General features: G+C 41.0%; 1 protein-coding gene across 1 annotated transcript in view; it reads left to right on the top strand.

The window, feature by feature from the left end:
- Positions 1 to 3656: 3656 nt before the first annotated feature.
- Positions 3657 to 23733, top strand: part of tox (thymocyte selection-associated high mobility group box) — a 42516-nt gene continuing 22439 nt past the window's right edge. The window contains exons 1-3 of the mRNA XM_069685004.1: positions 3657 to 4254; positions 17585 to 17650; positions 21841 to 21951. Coding sequence (XP_069541105.1) covers positions 4150 to 4254; positions 17585 to 17650; positions 21841 to 21951 — 282 coding nt within the window. The 5' untranslated portion in view covers positions 3657 to 4149. The remainder of the gene's footprint in view (positions 4255 to 17584; positions 17651 to 21840; positions 21952 to 23733) is intronic.

The following is a 23733-nucleotide window of genomic DNA, read 5'->3' as shown; positions in this document are numbered from 1 at the left end:
CTATGTTTCCAACCTAGTGTTTGTGTGTGTGTGTGTGTGTGTGTGTGTGTGTGTGTGTGTGTTTGGGCGGTACACATATGCTATCCGTGAAAATGTGTTACTACTATAAAGAGTATAATCATGAGTATGTCTGCAGGTACTTTATGTGTGTGAGTGGATTTTTATATTTCATATGCAGATGTGACCATCTGCTTACTGTATGTGTGTGAATGAGCGAGGTGCACGTGTGTGTGTTTGTGTGTGTGTGTGTGTGTGTGTGTGTGTGTGTGTGTGTGTGTGTGAATGGGTTGGAGGGAGTCTCTTTGTTTGTGTGCATCTGTGTAGATGTATTTACCTCCTGCTAATGGAAATGTGTTGTTTGGTGTTGTTTGTCATTAAGGATCATCTGGAACGGCATCAACATCGTTCACTCTACTTTGGCTTGCATTGAGTAGTCTCTGTTTTGCAAACACACACAATCTGTCACATTATTTCATCTACTATACATTAGATCATTTAGGGATCTCTTTGTTGTCTATATTAATCAAACTATTTAAACTAAATTAAGACCTAAAGCACAAATTACTACATCTGAAATGAGCAGGAGGGTCTGTAAAGAGTCAACACAATAAATATGATTAACTCTATAGTTAAATTAAAATGATTAACCTTGATGTCTGTCGAAAACAAACAAACAATGATTTATGCTTTAGTCCTGAAAGCATTCATAATACTGTTTTAAATAGAAGTGCATCAGTCAAACACACATGTTACATCAGTGGAAGCAACAACAGTGGCATAAATACAAATGATCTAGATATAAGTGGAGCCCACCCAGGATTAAATGAGGCATCATTAAAGGATAAGACCCTTAAACTCCAACTAACACAATTAGAGGAGGAGGCAGAGAATCCGAGCCTCGGTTCATTTAGAGCAGAAAGGCAGTTTAAATGCACAACAGGCAATAATCACCTGTACTAACATTCATGTGATTCTGATACTCAATGATAAAGCTTATCGACAGCTAAATTTCAAACTTAAGGTGTTGCCTGCCTAAACTGTCTGATGGACTCCTAAACAAGAATCTCCTAATAAAGCTCAGACTGTGATGGCTAGAAAACTCCAGTTAGTGAACACAGAGAATTTGGACAACAGAGTGCATACGCTGTCCGTTTGATATTTGATATGTTATGCAACAAGCCTATGCACACGTCTTTGAGCAACTAGTCTTCTGGTGGATTGTTAGGACCCTGTCAAACCAGGGCGTTGCCTGACCATCGGCCAGTGTTTGGCTATATTCTGAAATCATTGTAGTTTGTCTATCAGTGGCTTTTGGTCTTACGGTTTCCCTTTTTGACTGACCAAGGGTGTGGAATTGGGTGGGGATGGCAGGGACACGTCCCTACTAATGTACAGCAATGACTGAATTGTCCCTACCAATAATTTTGTCCAAAAATGTATAAGCGTAACGGTTGCACTTTCAACGTGCATAAGAGACAGCCATCACTCTGTCACTGTAAACAAGGACTCCAGTCTACAGTTCATACACTTCACTAAACTGAAATCTACACAGTGGTACAACATGACTCATGCTCAAATGACCACTTCTTGCTGCATCCGTGCTGTCCATATGCATGCACCCTCTCTCTCTCTCTCTCGGAGTGCAGTTTGTTTAACTATTACACTGTACATACTAATATTAATGAATAGCGCTGCCCGAATGTCTTTGGTTGCAGTGGGACATTTGAAACGACAGCTCATTCACAATGTGTGCGGTGAAGAAAGTTACGCTTACCCATTATAATATTGGATAAAATAAAGGATAAAACCGATTTACTGCTACTTAAAGACACAGAGACTGGAGTTCATATACTAAAGTCATTTCTTCTTTTCAGTTTCAAGCAATGATTGTTTGTGAATTCAGAATTCCTTCATAAGGTAGGAACAGTGCAGACGGAGCAGAGAAAGAATTCGGGCCATATTTTAAATCTTGCTAGAAAAAATTCTAATTAAATAAAGTACAAAAGTTGTTGTCCCCACCAATGTCACAATGAAAACTGCACCCTTGTGAATGACAAATATAGATACTCGCCATACTGCTGGTATGGAAAGTTATTAGGTGTTTCTGTGCCTCCTTGACCACAAATGTTCACACCTATCAATTGCTGCTAAATTGTTGCAATGCCGGCATTCATGGCAGCATAATGTTAGCCAGAGGTATTTAACAACCACAGACACATTAACCAAAACCTGGATGACTGAGAACCTTCACAGAAACCACACACACTGCACTGTTGGAGCAAGCAAGGATGTATGTTCCAAAATAATCACTGATGATCTCTTGCTTGATTGAACGATGGGTCTTCAGCAGCCTCTTCACGCCTTGTGCTGAAACCAACTATTAAAAACTCTATGGAGCTCAGTGGAGAAACTTGAACCCCTATCAGACATGACATTGCCCGGGTGTGGTAATGCAATGTCCGAATCTGTTCACTCTAGACTAAGCGGACTTAACATTTTTATGAAGTCAGCTGAAAGTCGCAGCAGGTAATTGTCTGGAACATTCTCCGATGACGGCTTAACTCTGGCGTCCCCCTTCACTAAAACCAAACAAACTATCGCCAGTTGTGATAGTTTGTCTGAGACGAGCACAGTCTGGAAGATGTAAGGACCTGAATGTCTGGAAATTGTCAGGAGTTCAGGTGTAAAAGGGGCTCTGGCGCAAAGTAGAGAGTTTAACTTGTCTTGCTTGTTAATGAATCTGTAGAACTGGCATGCAGCTTGGATTACATAAGGAGGTGTAGACAGGAAGATGTGGCTCAACAAACTGCGGGAGAGGGAGAAACAAAATTGCTATTTGGGGTAAAAAAAATAAAATCAGAACCACGAGCAGTAACTTGAAGTGCAGGACTCTAAAAGATTCTGAGATGTTGAACTGAAACACAAGCAAGAATGAGCCCCAGCTGGATTAACTGGTTAGATGGCCTTGTGGTAAGAAATTGCTTCACCAATTGACCCTCCTTCTCCAAGTGACCGTGTGTAGTGTATGTATGTGATGTACCACGTTACCTCCAACTCCCAATCAAATACAATGACCCCAGCAGCATACACATGGCCACATAGCCTGTATATTCACCGTTGTAATTTTTTAAATCTTTTTTGTGCTAATTTGTTTGAACACAAGTTTATTTGAGTCACGGCACTTTGCGAGCTCGATATAAGATAAAACAACCACTCATTCGAACAAGTCGCGTTTCTTCAGGCAACATAAAAACAGGCATTTTGACACTACCTCCTCCTCTAGATGGAGCACATTCTGCCGTCCAGCTCCTCCTGGTCCCTTTTCAAGATAGACTTAAACGGATATGTCGGTTGCTCTCAAAATAAAACTACTGGCTTGAGATGTTTTTGTTGAATATTTTGTAACAGCACGCGGGTAAATTTCCCGATTTTACTTAATGTAATGATTCTTGTGCAGTTTTGACAGGTCGTGTTTGCTTTGTTCCTTTCAAACCCTTGTTTTACCCCTGACCGAATTTGCGCTTTTATTTTGTGAGGAAAATGTACGTCCGTGATTGTTGCGGCTAACGCATGCTAACTTTCTGCAGGAGCTCTTTGTATGCCTGGTCCGCGAGGTAACACGGCACCGAGCACACGCGCGGCAGCAGCAACGTCGGAGGAACATTAAACACAGAGTCCCAATCAGGGACAGACAGGGTCTAACAACGCTCCCTGTCCGAACCACTCGCCACCTTTGGATACCTTAACCGTTTAACGGAGCGCTTTTTAAAGCGCGCTATTGCCTATTAAGGTTTGTTTTCAACGTCAGGTATTAAATAAGTTGGTTAATTGGGAAGTTCGCTACTCACAGCAGCAGTTACTGGAGCCTAAAGCCGGTGTGAATAGGAGAGCACCAATCTAAACTTCACCGACTCCAGGCTTATTTCACCGACTTACCTGCTTGAAACGTGCATTTGTGTTCTAAGTGTGTTTTATTGGACCGTGGTTGTTTCTCTGTTTGTCTCTCAGGGACTCGACGAAAACCCAAATAACTTTCTAAGAACAATAGTAAGGTTATCTCACTGGTTTCTGACTTAAAGAGACACAGAGTTAACTAAAGAAATAATCTCGAAGAGTCGGGCAGACGGAGAAGTGGATGTATTTTCAGCCATGGATGTAACAGTTTACCCGCCTCCACCTCAGCCTCTGGCCGCTTCAGACCACACCAGGCTGGGACAGCTCTCCTATCCTGACCCGGCCTTTGGGACCAACAAGGTAAGCAAAGAAAGGCGAAATCTACCTACTTAGGCTAATGCCTGTACGTTTTCACTGCCTGAATATAAAATCCATGCATTTGGTGTGTTATTATAATTAGCTAAGCTCTCTCCTGTCCTCTCTGCTTAACTATGGCTCTCCCTATGCCAATTAAGTGGTAATTAATTGCCTTATTGGGCTCCAGTTATTAACGCAGCCATTGATGGTAACTGCATTTTTTTTGCGATCACATCCACTCACGGGATAATACAGAAACTGTGATTTCATCCCTAGCGAGTAGTCAGTGATGTAATGACACATTTAATTAAAACTTCATCAATGGTTATTGAAAAGTAATTAAGTTTCAATTAGCACCGCATTTACAAAATGAAGAGTTGTGCTTAGAATTACGCAAATAAGAGTGAGACAAACAAACATTGTTATTGCTTGGTATGCCTAAAATGGTTTATATATACTGTTGACATTTCTGTTTTGTGATGCTTAAGTTAATTGGTGTCTGGGAAGCTCTATTGTCTTTCTCCCTCCAGAGCAAGGTCAAAGGTCAGGGTCAGATTCACATAAGAAACCTGGAATTGATAGAGATTCAGTGTCTTGCTTTAAGACGTCTCCTAAGCATCTATCTATCTATGAATCTATCTATCTATCTATCTAGTAATGCCTCTCTGTTTGCTGTTATTTTGGAGGTAGTTGTTTAAGCTCCTGAACACACAGGGTTTTTGACAGTGATGAATTGCTTAATTATTAGACTGGGTGCAGCTGATCAGTGCAGCTATTAAAGTTAACAGATTATTAACCTCTCCTCATCTAAGCACAGTGAAAGTGAACTTGCAAAATGCAATCAAAAACATTTTTTCCACCACAACTATGAAATGAAGATATGTTAAATATACTTTATACAAAGCAAACAAAAGTATCACCTATCAAACACTGGCATCTTTTGGTCATGCCATGGCGTCCTTCTCTCAATTCAATTCTTTATTACAATTCGGTTACCTTTATGAACCAAAACATAAAGAAAAATAAATACAACAGTGACTGGATCAGGGATGATGTGTGTACAAGAAGCAGGGACGTAAACAGAAATCTCCACATGAAACGTCAATTCAACTAAACTGACTTTACCCTTTCAGATTGATCTCTGTTCCTTTACTTAATGTCTTTTATTCGTTCTGGCTGAAGAACAACTTAATGGTTGTTCAGATTATTTACAAGCCGGTTGTCTCTGTTCCTCAGAGCATCGCTGACGGACTGATTTGTCTCTGCTTAACACCTTGGCAACAACAGTGTAAACACAGTGTGAAACTTGAACCAGACCCTGTACTTAATAATGTCTATGTACTGTGCAGAATAAGAATTTATGCAGTATGTATACACATTGTTTTCTACTTGTGACATTTCATTGGCAGTATCGTTCCAAAGTACATATAATTGCAAAGACAGTACTCTGTGACAGTGGGTCTCAAACTTTCTTCAGTTATGTCCCCACTTTGAAATATTTTTCAGCCCAGCACACCCTAACCAACACAAACATATTTTCAGCGGGGGGAAAAAGCATTCACAAAACCTTTAAAAATGATTCTTCCTCGTTTGGTTTTGTTTTTTTACTCTACTTTCTTTTTTTCTCAGCTCCTACATTCAAAACAAAAATCATTTATTCCTGATTTTGTCATTCTTTGTGCTCACAGTGAACCGATGTAATCCTGCGGCACATAACTGCATTTAAAGTGGAAAACATAAATTGAGGTGTCAACTTACATTCACATTTGTTATTGAACTATAGTATAATTATTTAAGGACCGTACGCATGGCAGACATTTTTCAAATTAATGTTGAAAAAACAAGTTTGGAATTGGGGCACAGCATCTGGTTCCATACTGTTTGTGAAGCTGACTGTGACCTCTGACCTCAATAAGTGCTGAATGGGCATGGATGGAAAATCACACGTCTTTATGAGCTACTCTGGATTATGGATAAATATGTGGATATTTTAGTTTATTTGTCCTCGAGGAGGAAACAGTCAAACAGAATTGTGCCGAGTAATACAAAATAAAGGACACTTACTAACACAACAGAGACGCAGAACAAATGTAAGTTGACACTCTACAAACCACAGGCTGGATTTCCTCTAACTTCAGAGGAGGTAACGTTTGTTAATATAGTTATTTACTGTATATATCTAACTGTCATTAAGCTCTAAATGTAGCTGTGTAGCTCCTACATAGATATACTCTGCCTACAGGATCATACAGTATTGCACTGTTCTGTTGTCAGTGAGTGTATTTGTTTCAGAGAGGGAGGGAGAGATAAAAGATAGAGGCTGGGGATGTAAAGAGAGTGAGCTGTGTGGTTGGGGGTAGGGACTGAAGAGAGAGAGGGAGAGAGAACGAGAGGAGGGTTGTTGGGGGTAGGGATGTTGTAGATGAGAGAGAGAGAGAGAGTGTGTAGTGGGGGTGGGGCCACTAAGGTTTGTACTATATTTCTCTCTCTGTCTTTTGATTCACGGCTCTGTCGGCCTGATAGAAGAGATCATATTACTCTGTGGGGAAACAGAGAGCGAAAGAGAGAGAGAGAGATGAAGGTTATATAAAAAGGGAGAGAGAGAAAGGCACAAGAAAGAGGCAGAGAGACAGGAAGTGGGAGAGGAAAGTAGGAGGCACAGAAGAAACAAAATGAGAGAAAAGAGGAGGAACAGAGTTGTGTGTGTGTGTGTGTGAGAGAGAGAGAGAGGCGTGTCCTACAGACTTGTTAATGTAGAGATGTAATACCAGTGGTGGTCCATTTCAATTAAACAGAAGAATTCCTCTGAGCTCTAAAAAGGCAATATCTCTCGACAAATTGCCTCTTGGATTAGGACGTGTACTAACTAGGCTAATGTTAATTAGAGTTTTGGGGACGCACATTAGTTTATTGGATGGTTTTATTTGGATATGGGTATCCTGACTGTTATGAGCAGTCCAGCCTTCAAACCAGAGTAGCTTGATCTTAAAGATGAACTCATTACTATTGTCATTTTAATTATTATTATTTCCATTTCTCTTTGGCACACATACGTTGGAGAAAATGAGTGGATTACATTTCACTGGAAATGTTTGTTATGATTGACAACAGCAGAAAAATCATTCTGACAACCCGCCACAAACTCACAGTATTGCATTACTTTGCGATTTAATGCCTCTGAAGGAGTCGTGCACTGTATTTAGAGAGATACGCTGTATTGTTTTCTTAGTGCGTGTGAGAAATCATTCTTTATCTCAATGACATGGATTTAATGATGATTTGAGAGGTAGCAGTGTGGTGAAACAGACTGCACAGTTGAAGTAAAAAATGGTGGATAACTGGGACTTACAGAAATTGATGATGAAAACCTCAGAACAACCAATAGGCTCTACCAGAAATAACTGGATGATCGGAAAGAACAAAATGTTTTCTTTTTGTCAGAAGCATTTGTATGTGCCTCATGTTTTAGTTTCCATTAAGTATATACTGAATGTTATAATAATATTCAACTGTTTTAGAAACTAAAACTGAAACTCTGTCTTCTAGAAATGGTATTTTTATAGGACTTAGATCTGCATGTTTTTTCCTGTGATAGACAGAATATTGCATCCTGAAAACTAAATGTAATCAGGTAGACGCAGAATTGAACTTATGTACACATGCACAATTAAAAATCAGAAATCAGCTGAGGATGGTAAAACTATCAAACTCATCAGACAGATCAGATTCTATCGGTCGGAAAAGTGTTCAGACAGATCTAGATGCTGCATATTGTGTGTGTGTTAAGCGTCTCTTACATCAGACATCTAGACTAGCCCTAAACACTAACTTTTATGGCAAGGTGCAGTTGATAATGAGAGTACACAAACTCGATAGTTGCCTCACATAACTGAACTTCTGCCTCTTGCATGTAGCCAACATTTACAAGTGGTACATTTGCAACATGCTCTTGTGAAGGGGGTCACTCCGTCAGTTTATCAAACAACCAAAACAGGCAAAACTGGACTCAGTTATTTAAAGCTCCTGTGAGGAGATTTTCACTGGTTATGAAATACACTGAAATTAATTCAGGTTACTTTATATGACCTACAAACCTATACAGACCATCAGCAACAAGACTGATTATGTTTATATTAATGCCTGAAACTGCTGGCAGGTGGTAGGTGTGAGACGAAGTGATTGACTTCACGCTGCCTTTGTTTACATTTTCCTTTAAAACATTTAAAGTGAGTGATACATGTGACTGTTAAAGAAAGCAGGATGAGATTTGTTCGCTAAAAACCGACACTTAAGCATGTACAGGACAAAATCAGCAGAGATAAGAGGTACAGCTTTGTCCACAGGGGGCGCCAGAATCAAGCAGCTTTAACATCAAACAGACTTTTCTTGTAGATTAGTCGTGTGAACCGTGCGAGTTTTCCTTTTGTATCAAGCAGCAAAAATTGTAGCGTGCCCTGTCTGCAGACATTGCACATACAGCATTTTATATTGCACCAGCGCAATGACAATGTGGATGCTGAAGTGATACAGGGTGCCATTAACATAAAATAAAAACGTTTATGCTAACATAATGTTACTATGTAACAATTTCATTTAGCAGACACTTTAGTCCAAAGCGACATAATGAGCAGCCTCTTTTAATACACAATCTGTTCCCCTGTTATATCTGCTCTAACATTACAATAATATATAATTTCCACTGTTAGTTGCAACTAAAGCACACACTTGGGGTTTTTTTTGCTTTAGATTATCGAAAGTTCATGTTGTTTAAATTATAAATATGTCAACAGTGACTGGAAGCAGGACAGGGTGGTTGGGGATTGAGAGCTGGTTCCTGATCGGATCTATTGGAACATATAAATATGAACTAATCAATCACGTTTACATCACAACTGTATGATGGTAGAGAGCTCTGGTGCAGATGACATTCCATTAACCCATCACTGATGGTCCAACCCTGTACACCAAATAGAGCCCCCACTGCTCAACTGACACCATGTCCTTTACAGGTGTTGAATACTCCATGTATTCCAACAGACTTCCTTGAACCTTGATGATAATGAATGTGGATTAAAATAAGCAAATACACAGTTGTTGACCTGTGTAGGCCTAATTTTTTCCACACAAAAAATTAGCAAAAATTCACATAGAGATGAATCAACAATGGAGTTGATGAAGGATTGTAGCTATAAGCAGAAACAACCTTTTAAAGTCCTCCACTTTTTGTGCTAACAATCCACTCCAACCACCATTACCTTAACTTGCAGGTGTGTTTCCTACACCAAAGTGAAGATGTATTATATTAATGTAATTTGTAGGAGACAGGATTGACTGGTGTTTGAATGTGTACATGGTTGGGGCATGGTTGGGAGCGGCTGTGGCTCAGTGATAGAGTTGGTCGTCTCCCATTTGGAAGGATGGCGGCTCACAGTTAAATCACATAAAGGGCAGGCTGCAATAACAGAAGCAAGAGAGCACACCTGAACTCTGTTTGGATGTTAGTGTAGGGGTACTTCCTTCAATGCAGAAGTTAGTTAATTATAACATTGCAATATCAGGTGACTTAAGCAATGCTCATGAAGTTACATAAGTATCTGTGCTGGGACGGTTTATATACACAACAGATGAGTTAAACTTGTACCACTGGGAAAGAAAGAAAAAGAGGAAGCAAAAGGTACAGAGATGGGATGAATCAGGGAGGTTGGTGGAGGAAGGGACATAGAGAGAGAGAGAGAGAGAGAGAGACAGAGAGAGAGAGAGAGAGAGAGAGAGAGCCTAATGTAAACATGATGATTGTGAAAGCTGGGTGAGGTATTTCTAAAGCAAATAGAGAGGATGGGAAAACACGGAGCATAGAAGTAGACCTTTGTAACTAACAGGAGAATACAGATTGAAGGAGAGCAAAGGAAAAAAATCCATTTTAAAGTAGTGATGGGACAGAATGAGATTTGAAACCAACCAACCAATCATAAAACCACAGCAGCGTAAAAAGGACAGAAAGAGAAAACTTTTGGAACTTTAGGCAAATTGATGCAACATTCACCATCAACTCTTTATGTGCTGAAAAACTGCCAAAGAAAATGTCAGTCGGTGACAGGACAGGAAGTGTTTCTGTCTGCTTTGCGAGGAGGATTGTGACGCACGTTTGACAGAGAAGACTCTTCGACATGTCACAGCAGCAAAATCACATGTAATGATGAATACTATATGAATGGCTGTTGATCGAACAACAGAGCCAAGTTTATTACTAAGACCTGTGCTTTTCCTCCCATGACCCGTCAAAATGTCTGCTGCAGAACAACAAACTATTTTAGTTTCTGGGTTCCTCCTTCACATGTGTGCCTTCAAAGTTTGGTTTGCTTGGTATACAATCACATATATTGGTGACAGTCATAGGATCTTAATTTGCACAATGTTTGTGCAGTGCTTACAAGCATTGACAATCCAATCCAAACCTCACGGCCATAAGCACGCAATGTATGCAGTTCAAGATGGCCAAAGGTCAAGCCATTACATGCTTTACTATGAATGATCGCAAACTATACCTTTACAAAAAAAGATTCTGTCCATCCTTTTCTCCGTCCACCGCTGCAGACATGTAGCATTTCATTAACCTGGCCTCCACTCCAGCATCCACCTGTGGGCTCTGATTCTACGTCCACCTGTGTGTCAGTTTTAGTCATCACGTTCTATTCTTCCCGGTACCGGGCTTAGTGTGTACCTGCCGGTGTGCACAGTCTATGTTCATGTAATAATAAATCAGCTCCACATGAGTTGGCTGACTGGAGTTACTGTACATTATGATCGCTGGCAGGTTGCCATGGCATAAACAGGATGATCCACCCTGTTACCTCACGGCAACGCGACCATCTTTTAAAGAACAATGGCTGCCAGTCAGGATTTAAAACATTAATTGGAATGGATATTTTCAATGGCAGCCTTTCATACGTTTTCTTTAACGCAGTCATTTAGTCTGCCTGAGCACGTCTTGTGATATATCAGCAGATTTTTAGTAATTCAGTCATAGTTATTTAAGAAGACAAACCTCATCTCAAGCCATTATATCTTATCTTATGTTACCCTTCGGCCCTTCCCAGCGTTTTTTCCCCCTGTAGTGTATAGTCCCATTGTCCCAGCCAAAGTGTCGGCATCTCATCTAATTATCTATCAGAACAACCAGTCAATCTGTCTGTCCGTCTGTCCATGTTGGCTATATTCCCTGCTACTGAACACCTTGCCAGACCCCACCCACCCCCCCAACAAAAAAAACCCCGCTCTCCCCCCTCCCTTTAAGCTTGCTGACGATTGGGTGACTTTCAGCACTGTTGCTTGTGTGTCAGTGTTTCTGAAAGCGTTTCAGTTGGTTGAATTATTGGGACGCAGCGATGAGGGACTTCTGGTTGGTGGAGGGATGCCAAATGGGACAGATGGGCGGAGATCGAGCGCTGCCAGAAGAGACTAATTATCAGGATTTCCATTCCAAAACAAACATATTGCAATCAAATCACATACTGAAATCATTGCTGCATTGTTCTGTGTGTGTGTGTGTGTGTGTGTGTGTGTGTGTGTGTGTGTGTGTGTGTGTGTGCCGTATTAGTGACAATAACATGGATCAATTAACTTTTGGTGAAAGAGATTGGATCAGTTCCTGAGGAATTATTAAGGAGTTGTTGACGATCATATAATGATAACTGTGGTGCTGGCGTTGTGCTTATTACTGAAGCTTGATAAATATAAAGAAGTCGAGTGTAAAATGTGTTTTAAACTGTTTACTTGTGTTATAAACGATCTTTGACTACATTAAAAAAATTAAGTCAAACAAAAAGTTGAGGAAGAGTTGGGATGCATTTTTTTTCATTATGCTTTGCTGAGCTTTTCAGTTGTGAACCATTTATTGGATTGATTTTAAGAGTGCACTCTGCAGCTGTATATTATAGGGAAAATAGAAGTATTGGATCAGGGCCCGGTATATGCAGATACTCAATATTTGCCCCCAACGCAGATAGGGGGCAAAAAAACTTGATCCCTTTATTGAACTGTTCTTAAGTTGGATTTAGCAAAGTAGACTCATAAATTGATTAATATCATCCCTTCATTAGGAGCTGTGCTGTTTTAATATTCGATCATTAGCATAATCAATGACTCAAACATATCTGTATGTTGCTCAAGAGAGTACAAAGAAGAACTTTATGCTGCCAAGCTTCTTGTCCTGCTGTCAGGAGTGTCTGTGCATATGTGTACAGCTGCCAATGAAGAGTCCTCAGGGAAGCAAATGTTTTCAATCAATCAATCAATTTTTTACTAATTTTTAGGGGCATGATTGCCTTTATCGATAGTACATCTGAAGAGAGACTTATTGGGAGAGAGTGGGGGATGACATGCAGCAAAGGGCAGAGGGTGGGAGTCGAACCTGCGGCCGCTGTGTCATGGACTGTAGCATCTAACACAGGAAGAGACAACGACTCTGAGCTGAACCGGCGCCTCAGACCGAACTCTTTTTATAATCTACAGAGACCCAACATGAATTCACCATGAGCAAGTGCTTTGGCAATGTTTGGCAACAGTGGCAAGAAAATAGAAAGTAAGAAATGTGTCCAGCACTTAAATTGTCATTCCAGTAACAGTGCTTGTCAGGTGTTCAAATAGCTTAGCAAACCTTCTCCAACCACATGTCTCAGATTTGAAAATTAGAGACGGCCAACAAACATTCCGAAGCCAACGATGATCAAAGCCACCTCACACCATATTTGGAAGTGACTATTGTCTGCCCAGATAAGTAGTCATTCATTTATAAAATATGTCATCATAAAGACATATTTTCCCATGGTTTTTAACCGGCGCCTCTTTGTAATGAGGGACTACTGCCAGACGGTGGCTGTAGCGCATCTAGAAGCTGTTTGTTAACCGCCATTAAATAACAAAAGAAGAAGAAAGCATGTTTTTCTGATGCTGGCTCTTTCTGTGAACCGTCTCTGTGCGGTGTAGCGAGATGAGCCTCCTGAAATTGCACCCAATGCGGTGTCAGAACTTTTATTTGTAACATCTAAATCAGACTCAATAGTTCTTCAGTTGGAAAGAGGCAGAAAAAAAAACATAAAACAAAAAAATATTTGAGCTGATACCGATAATAACATGTTCCTGATAGCCGATACTGATAAGATTACCGATATTTATTCACATTTTGTATTTTTAAATCAAGTTCATAATATGTAGTTTAAGCACACCTGAGGGTAAGAAAGGCTAAGAGGCAGTGGGCAAAGATGGATAATATTCTATACTTACCAATTCTAACGGTCATGTCAGACATGTCAACATAAAAGACAAGAAAGCCTGTTTTACGAAATGCGGCATTAGCTGGCGAAATCCTTGGTCTTATACTTATACTATATATTTATGGAAAAATTGTAGCTATTTTGTCATTATTTGTATTTGTTAAACTTTTTGCAGTTTTCAAATGCCTGTTGAACGTACACTGCGGCACTCGCCTTCTTTTGTGATGGTGATGGTAGCTGCAGCTACTGCTGCTTTGTATTCCTTAAATACACCTTTGTTGCTTTGACAACTTGCAGGTGAAAGACACACACGCACACATACACACACACATTCTGGACTTAGTCAGGTTGATTACCCTTTAGACAATATAACTTGGTTTATATTGCTGTCATGGAGACACAGATAAGACAGATAAACAATGCTCAGCAGAACTAGCACAGCTGCTCACATCTCGCACGCTCATAAAGTCATCCGTTTGTCTCCCCTCTCTTTCTCGATCTGTCTCACTCTGCACAGACTTGTGAGTTGATTTAAGTCCCCTGATGCAGTTTAAAATCCATTCAGTCTAGTCCAGCCAAATAGTTTCACACTCCACACAAACCAATAAGTGATAAAAATGGTCTTACAGTGTGTTTCTGACACATTTTCACAAAGATAGACTCACAGCCCGGGGAGACATTAAGTTTCCTTCCATGACACTGACACTGTTTAAGCCGACACCGTCAGCCTGGTTTGTGACTGTAGAATTAAAAAATATATATTTTGAGATTTAACCACTCATCAAACATAGTTAAGTTTGTCAATTGATCTGAATTATGTTGTTCACGATCATACAATGATCACATTTATAAATACATTTTAGTTCCAACAGTGAGAGCAGATCGTTTCCCCTCTTCGTGATATTTCAGTATCTCCCTCCCTGAAAGATGTTTTTACTTTGAGGTTGAATAAGAGGTCAATTACTTCTGAAAACGAGGTGAACCTTCCTCAAATTTCAATCCATCTTTTTCTATCCGTCATTTGACTCCCGTTTTTACCGCTCTCTCCATCTTATTATTAACTGTACATTTCATTTCTCCCAACCTCGCCTTCGTCCTCTTCCTCACCATGCTCCCTTTTCCTCAAAAATCTGTCTTTCTCTCTCTTTTCCTTTGTCCTTGTCTGTCATCCTAATAGTCTCTCTTCCCCTTTCTCCCCCCTTCCTCCGACCCTGACCCACTTAGCTGGCTGCTTGTTATTCAAACCTTTCCTTTACTCACACAAACATGTGCGCGCACACACACACACACACACACACACACACACACACACACACACACACAGGAGCAGCAGAGATGAGAGAGTAAGAGACAGAGGAATGAAGGGGGGAGAGATAGGGGGTAATTTGGTTTGACTACAAACCTTGCTATCCTGTTTAGTTGTTGAGATGTTCACACGTGCGTAGAGCAGACTCAGATTCTGTAAAAGTACTTATTTGAGAGGCTGAATTCCTCATTTAATTGATTATCCGTTCAGTCTATAAACAGAAAGCTCCGACTTACAGCAGATTGTCTTATAACTCTGGTAAAGGAAAGATGATAGCAATATTTTTGGAATGTTACAGCATCTTTAAGTTTAAATTTAAAAGCGACAAAGCCGATAGGACGGTAAAACAATAAATATCCATTAATCAATCCATCTATGATCTTCGCTATCCAAGGCCTCGCAGTGGCAGCAGGCTTTGCCTACTGAAAAGAAAAAAAAGAGATCATCACTATTTTTCCTCCATGGCTTTTTTCCTCCGCTCTCTCTCCCTCTAATCTCTTCTCCTCTGAAAGCACTTACAGTAGCTCGAGAGCTGTATTTGTCCCGTGGATTGCAGGGACGCATTAGCCACTTAGCTAACAATCTTGACTCTTTTTATCAATCATCCAAAAACCAGAGTTTTGAATCCATCATCTACAATCTTTGGGTATCAACGTCCGACTGAGGCAGGCTAAGCCGGTCACACTGGCTGTCCTCCTTTAAGTTTTGCTAGTGTAAAGGATGTTGTAAAACTGCAAGGGCATGGAAACCTGCCCAAAGAGATGCATGCAGCATGTGACACTACCCACCTTTAGTTGATGATATCTTATTCTTTCTTTAAACAATATTAGTGTGCCTGCATGTACGGAGTATATGTTTGTGTGTGTGTGATTCAGGGGGGATAACAGGTCTGGTATTAGGTAGATGGAAGAAGCTGATGTGACAGTGAAGTCTGCTCTTTTCTCTGATTCGTCTCGTCTCTTTGTTTGCTCCCAGAGAGGACGAGAACAGGCGAGACAGACAAACAGATAAAAACTCCTCTGCTCTAATATTTGGAGCTGTTGGATGTTAAGTATTAAAAATAAACAGTTAATTATTTCACATTCTGTGTGCGTGTGTGTGTGTGTTTGCATGTCATAACACTGTTTGGGCTTTCTGTTGACTCTGTAAACCTAGACCTAATTTGCATAATACCCAACAGCTGGGGAATGGATAGGGCAGTTACACCTGTCTGTCCACCTGTCCACCTGTCTGTGCATTCGTGTGTGTGTGTGTGAGAGAGAGAGAGAGAAAGACAGCCTGTCGTACGTGTGCATGAGACATTGCTTGCTTGTTTCCACCTGTACAAACGTTTTTTCTGTGTGTGTGTTTGTCAGCCAAGACAATGATTATGAACCCAGGATTCCATTAAATATTTGAATGTGGTTTATGGATTCAAACACTTTTTTGTTGTTGTTGTTGTTTTGCGTTCCTGGTGTGCGATGTAGGCTTTAAAGATTCAATCTCGAAGAGTTCAGTTGCGTTCTCTTTGTTGGCCGCTTTGGCAATAAACAGGAATTGTGGGAGGACACATCCCAGTTCACGGTTGGCTCCGGTTGTAACTCTTGATTTTCCTCGCTGGCAGTCACTTTCCTTTTCTGTTGACTGTTTGCTTCATCTGAGCGTCGAGTTTGTTTCTTTTTCTTTGAATTTTCACTTATTGTTGAAGTTGTATCTGTAGTCATCCATCTTTTCTTTGTTTGTTCAGCCATAGTAGATTACTGTTTACTCGCAACACTTGCAGAGAGTGGAAAAGCAGCCGCTTAGCTCCGCCTACCCTCTCTGGCAGACCAACCACTGCTGGCTGATGGAAAACGCGTCACTAACTGGGCGCTGCTTGTGAATTTTTCCCTGAATGTCGCCATAGCAACCCAGTCTGTAAAAACACCATATACTGCAAATGTGAAAGCTTTGATCGGCGGAGGGCATTTTAACTGTTTCGACTAATGCTAAACAAATGATCCATGTTATCACACGACACACTTCAGACTGAGTTCAGGATCTCACCTTTAAGAGATGCCTGATCTGAGCCGTCTGTGGATATAAAACGGACACTAAATACGCTGTTATTGTTTTTTTAAAGATTACTAAGAACACAAGTTGCAACTAATTATATGCTTCAGCAATTTCATTGAACAAGAAAAGCTTAAAAACATGGCAACTTGCATTGCAACTTTTCCAAACAGCTGCTGCAACATCAGGTTTGTTAGGACATGAGCTCCTGGAGGGACGGTCCAGTGAAGGTGTTGCTACAGCAGAATGAAACCCCTTACCGCTCACTGAACATCATCCCTTACATAACTGTTCCATGTGTGATAGTTAATACATTGAGGTTTTACCAGTGAATTTACCAGTGAATATGTTTTGCTGCTGCTGAAACCTTTAACTAGTAAGTGTAGTCAACATCCTGTTTGGGTGGAGTCATTAATTAGGCACATACACAGTCCCCTCACGTTATTGCCCTGTTATAGGCGCAAAGAGGAAACATAGCAGCATTTTGCCTTCAGGCGGCTACTGTAGGACAACCTAACGTCAGCCTCTGTGGGGTGGACATGGACAATCTGCAAATTGTCCTCACTCAGGCCGTCAGTAGGATTTACTAATCGTTCATACTGGCAGCAACCGAGTTATCTGGTACCTTCATCTTTAATTATGGTCTGCTTGCTGGCTGTTCTCTGTTTGCTATGTTTGATTATAGTTTGTTGACATTGTTGCACTTGCTTTTTGTTCTCTCCAGCTGGATGGGGACACCATGTTCCTGGGTATGCCAGACGCAGGCCTTGACTTTCCCTCAACCAATCAGGTTAGTGTGTGTGTGTGTGTGTGTGTGTGTGTGTCCTGTAAAGATGTTTCTGTGACAATTTGTAGTTTCTAAGTGCAGTCCTGCATGTTCTGCATCTTATCGAAACACTCTGCAAAGTGTAATCAAAGTGTAATGCTTGGACATAACCACATGTGGCAGGTATGCACACAATTCTAGTTAGGGAAGTGTAAAATTTCCAATACATGTGATAGATACGCATGGATGAATGTGATGCTGTTCGTCCCTGTGGTTCATTCCACTTGATTTTTACTTTCATTTGCTATGTGTCTGAAAGAGATCCCTATCCCCTGATACCTTCAACCCTGCAGTCAACGTCCCTCTATCTGTTCGCATGTTGTCCGCAATCTGGGGACCAATTTTTGGTAGATCCCTTACACCTGGACCCCACAGGATCCGCGTCCAGCGCGTTCTGGTTCGTCAGGCAGCGCAAGCCCTCGCCCACAGGAAGCGCGTCTGATCCGCAGCCCAAGCACTTAGATCACTACGTTATCGCGCTAGAATTGCGAAATCACGCGATAACATGAAGGCTACACAGAGCAACCCACAAACAACAGTTCAGTTTGCACCCCCGAGGTTGATCATCTGCTCATTTGGAGATCATTCTGTAATTTTTGTGCTTCTACCATGAGTACACTACTTAATTAAAAGTGTTCTTTTTTCAAGATTTCAGTGTGTTGTTATGAAAACGGGAAAAAACGGGAGTCTGTACCGGTCTGTACATGGTGTTTTATTTTGAAATGACCGGATGCTGTATGCTGTTTTCGTGTGTGACTTCCTGTTTGGAACGATCTGCTCTGTTCAGCTTGACGCGTGCTTTAAGCGGCCTCCGTCAAAAATAGACTCGGCGTGTATCTTTAGCAGAGCGGAGAGACGCGTCTGAGACGGACCGTGTAGGCGCTGTGAAATCACAAGCATTGACTTGAATGGGCGCGATCGACTCCGGAGGTTGCGGTGCACACGGAACGTGCCGGAGGGTTATGCTCTGGTCCCCTGCAGACAAAGCACAAATTATTGCATCTGTTTCAGGGTTCAATGTCATTCAACCTTTTCACCAATATTTATTTATTTGACCCCAGGCTTTGTAGCTCACCTCATGTAGGCGAAGGTAAGATTGACTTATTATATGCAATTCTGACTTTAATAATATTTCCGTGGTGGCATAGAATTAGTTTGCTCAGGAAACTAATAAAATGTTTTCAATTAATTCACCAAGTAAATGCTTGAAAAACTGCAATAATCAAGGGCCAAATGATACAGTTATTTTCTTGATTGAATCTTGTTTCTCTGACACTTTAAGCTTATGTTATTAAACACGAAACATAGTAAACATGCAGTTTGAATTATGATATGTTTATCTCTTTTTGATAAAGGTTTAGAGAAGACTTCAAAATAAGGGAAATTTGATTCTTTAGTGTTGGTCATGCATCATACTCCGAGCACTTATCCCATATTAATTATTCCAGCCATTTCAATACGCACAACCGAATACAATGAGCCTAGTGCTTTTGTGATCCTTCGGGCCTGTGTCCACTAATGGGGCGACGCCTGCGAGCTAGTCCAGGCGGACAACTCGAGCTGCACTGATTTAATAATTGATTTACGTCGCTTCCACATCACCTGACAAACACTTCCTCCCAGTTGGCGGTCTATTTAAGCTGCAAGATTTCCTGTCTCTCCCTCAGCTCGGTCGTTGCCATCACTGCGCTCTTACTTTCAGCCCCACCACCACTCGAGGCTCCGAATAGGGGGAGGAGCGATGAGTGCCCTAGCGTTGTGCTAAAAGTTTGTTGTTGCGCTCACAGTGCTCTCAGTTGAGAATAGTTCAAGTTATGGAACAGCAGCAACGTCAATGTGACTTCCTCACATCAAAATAAAGAAGGGGCGAGTATTCAGATATCAACTTTGTTAACAGCAATGGCGGAGGAGAAGCTAATCGTTGCGTTTCTTCGAGGGTACAATTTCCAGGTCTAGAGCTGCCGCTAACGTCAGGACACGACTCCTTTCCAATGATTTTATGTTTTCGTTGTAAAATGTCCTTCAATCAAAGCAAACATTACAACAGACGTAACGGTCACTACCAAGGGAAGCAGAAGTGCCGCCAGACAACTTTCGTAACCTAGCAACAGTAATCCCCGGTGAGAAGCGCTCTGCAATCGAGGTCGTGGGCGCTGTCAGAGCAAAAAAAAAGCTGTTAGTGGACACAGGCCCTTAATCTGCTCCACTGCTCCGCTGACTGATCGCTGTGACAGACCACTGATCAATTTATTTGAAGGGTTGACGTGTTAGAGGCTGTGAGGACAACACAACTTTTGTCTGATGTTCACAATTATGATATATTTCTTTCTTTGTGTTGGCTTAGGCTAGTTAAACATTTACTGTTGGCACTAAACCACCAGAAGTTACACCTCTGGCGCTTTGGCAGTTACCAACAGGGATTGTTATTGGTAGTACTTTATTGATACCGATGTCAGTATACTGCTTATTGATGCAAAGTCTCACAACTACTTAATTTTCAATTCGCATCATTATATTAAAGAACTGTTTTAGATCACTAAGCAACAGCCCAAGAACATGTATGGCTGTGGGTGTAACTGAAGTCTTTTCCAGAGGCCTAAGGAAGCCTCCGGAGAGAAAGATGTGTGTTTGTTAGTACAGAATTACCTCACAGCCAAGCAAAGCTCATATTAATAAGAAACTCCACTAAAGATACATTATTCATCGAGCACACTTTGGAGAATGTTGTATAGTATAGGAATCTATGATTTGATGTTTTATTCATCGTGTTGTACCATAAGAAGATGGGAAGTGGTGTGTGGAATAACAATTTATAGCTTTATTATTGAAGTACATGGCTTCCATAAAGTCAGAGGTTGTTGTGATGAATGTGAACAATCGTCGGTCCTGTGTGACCCTCATCCTTGTCTTTTTGGAGCGGTTAATGGAGCAGCGGTGTGATGTTGCTGTGTTAAAGCTGAAACAGGGACGTAAAGAAAAGAGGAACGCTTCTCTGGAAGGGAGAAAGGCTGAACAGAACAAGCCGTAATGTACGCGTACGTGTCGGTTCATTGTTTAGAAGCCTGGAGACTTCATTTCACACACCGACACATTATAAGGGTTGTTCATGTTTTAGGTAAACTTTACTCCTTTACTGGAAGAGAGAATGGCTGTAAAACTGTAAAATACCATCCAACCTTAATGTGACAAATGTAATCTTTGTCTTTTTAAAACAAACGACTGATTGACTTGAACACGACGCTCCCTTCCTCATTCATTTGCATGTTGAGCAAATCACTCAAATGACCGTGTCTCCTTTTCCATCGCAGCAATTTACGGTATTGAAGTCGTCCGTGTTTCTTCACAGCCCTTTTTTATTTGTCATTTTAGAACATGGGATTAAATAGTAGAAGTTGTGGCTTCCTTATGCTAAACACACGTTAAAAATGTACAAATAATTTAAATTTGGAATAACAACAACTTTGCTTGAAAGCCTTACAATTTAAAACATCTGTGTAGAAGTGGATGTAGCACAAAAATCATGCTCAATATAGCTTATAGCTGATTGGACAATGCTGTTCCTTTAATCCGTATCATGTATGTGCAGCTTTATGGAGCTGCACGCTGGTTGTGGTTTTACTGGGGCTCCAGGTGTGACTGTAAAGAAAAGATAAAATAGCAGTACCTGGTGATCACCATTTCTTCTACCTGAACATGAACTACTCAACATATATCTGTTTGAGCCAGTGTAGATACCTGTGTATGATGTTGTATGTGCTGGTCTTCCTTCGTTGCAGCTGTGCAGCTCTATGTAACCTTCTCTTATCAGGGACGAGCTCTGGCAGGAATGAACTAGCAGTATATATATGTAGCCTCTTTCTCTCTGTCTTTCTCTCTGTCAACTCAGTTCAGTTGAAGCTGTCGGTATAAAAGTAACAGCAACATTACCTAAACATTATTTTAACCTGTGTCGGAGACTATTGTATGTGTGTGTTGGTGTGTGAGCGAGGCCCTGTGTATAATCGTACCGTCTCTCTCTGACGTTCCCCCAACCCCCTTCCACTCTCCTCTCTTTGTCCTTGCTCCTCTTTGTGACCTTTTCATTTGACCTCTGACCTTTGCCTGGCCTCTGCATCCATTTGAACTTTGCACGTCTTTGTGTTTCTTCCCCGCAGTTTCGTGTGCCACAGCCCCCTCATCCTCTCAGCAAGGTGACGCCACACAACCAGCCCTCACAGCACTGGAGGAGGGACACGCAAATGGCCGACACACACCGTCTGCCTTGGGTGAATGAACACACACACACAAACACACACACACACACACACACACGCACACACACACACACACAACACAAGAGGCAACACTCCAGTTTTTCAGATGTTTTTTAAACTTGTAAGTAGGGATGCACGATATTGGATTTTTTGCCGATATCCGATATGCCGATATTTTACAACTCATTTAGCCGATTACCGATACCGATATTTTTTTCCCGCACACCTAATTGCAGAGATCATCAACTCTCTTCTGTATTGGAATAAGCGTACAGTATAATGGTGATACTCTTATCACATGTGTTACAACAGTCGGGGTGACGGGTCTTGAGATGGTTAATCAAGTTTGTAGTGTTGAAAGACTTTGCCTTGGCTCCTCCTCGTATCACCGAAGCTGAGCAGTCATTGCAAACAGCAGTTTTGCTATCTATTTCGGACACTTTGAAAAACTTCCACACCACGGACATTTTGGCTTCTAACTCTCTCATGCTGCAGGTAGACACACGTGACGTCATCACGCTGAGCCGCGCAGGTCTTCTTCGCTCCGGGGACATTGCGCCGAGGTCGGGCATTTAATCAAGTATGCAGCAGCCCATTATTTTATCAGTTAATTATAACAGCGTGTTGGCCGATGTCCGATAGTTCATTTTTAAGCCAACACCGCCCGATACCGATAACGTGCCGATAATATCGTGCATCCCTACTTGTAAGTTACACATAAACACTGAGCTAAAATGGGCACAAAAGTGGAGCAAATTCCAGATCAGTGTTTACACAAAAGAAATTGATTGACAGCTTTGATTAAATGCACCAAAACCTAGATTCAGTGTATCATCCAATTGAAGTATATTAAAAGTGTAGATGTGAACAAGCTGAGGTATACCACCTATTGGCTTTACAGGTTAAAGCTGTTACAACTTTGACACTCAACTTTGAGACTTTTATTCACACTGGTGGACACACCGGATGGATGGATCACAAACTGGGAAATTGTAGCTTTACAGCAGTAGGTCATCAAAGCGAATACAGCACAGGAGAAAATAAATACTCAGTAAAAATAACCCTAACACTAGAAGAAGAAATACATACATCCAGCAATTCTAACAACTATAATAATTAGTAGCCTCAACCATAGTAAATCTAAAATAAAAGCTATATATATCTGAAATGTAAACCTACTTAAGTAAATCTAAAATATAGACCTAACATACATCTAAAATGTAAACCTACATTACAGCGAGGTAGAGGTGTTAACGTGCCATACAGTCATACTGAGTTCTAAATGTGCAAATTTTAGCAGTAAAATTAATCATGTGCAAATTTTAGTAGTTTCAAGATGCAAATTTTAGCAGTAGCAGAAAAAGGTGCAGTTTGAATAATTAGCAGGACAGAGTGCAGTTTGAATGAGACATCAGGATGAGAGTTTCCTGCTCAACGCAGGTGAGCCGAGTGTTTCTGTGTGCCTCCTATTTGGTTACTTAGAGGAAGCTAGGAGGAAGAGGAAGCTTTGTCCAAAGAATAAAAAAGGAACAAGCGGTGCAGACCAGTGGCCGTGGCCAAGTTCTTTAAGCAGTGTAAAAAACATTACCATAGCAGCTTTACATGTTTGTTGGAGCTGACTTTGACTTTCACAAATAAAACTGGCAAATGTGATTGCAGTTAGGTCAGCTGTTGGTAGTTAACGTTAATACCACAGGTAACGTGATAACAGTCTAGAATTACACTGTCGACTGGTTAGTGTGCTCTCTCCAGCCTGTACACAGTCAAAGATTATTTAAGAGGTTACTTCATATC

Source organism: Semicossyphus pulcher, unplaced genomic scaffold (genome assembly GCF_022749685.1).
Source record: "Semicossyphus pulcher isolate SPU_LCO1_2020_fin unplaced genomic scaffold, fSemPul1.0.p SCAF_7, whole genome shotgun sequence".
Taxonomy (NCBI): domain Eukaryota; kingdom Metazoa; phylum Chordata; class Actinopteri; order Labriformes; family Labridae; genus Semicossyphus; species Semicossyphus pulcher.
Note: the sequence above shows the minus strand (reverse complement) of the source record. Positions and strands in the feature narration are given on the sequence as shown.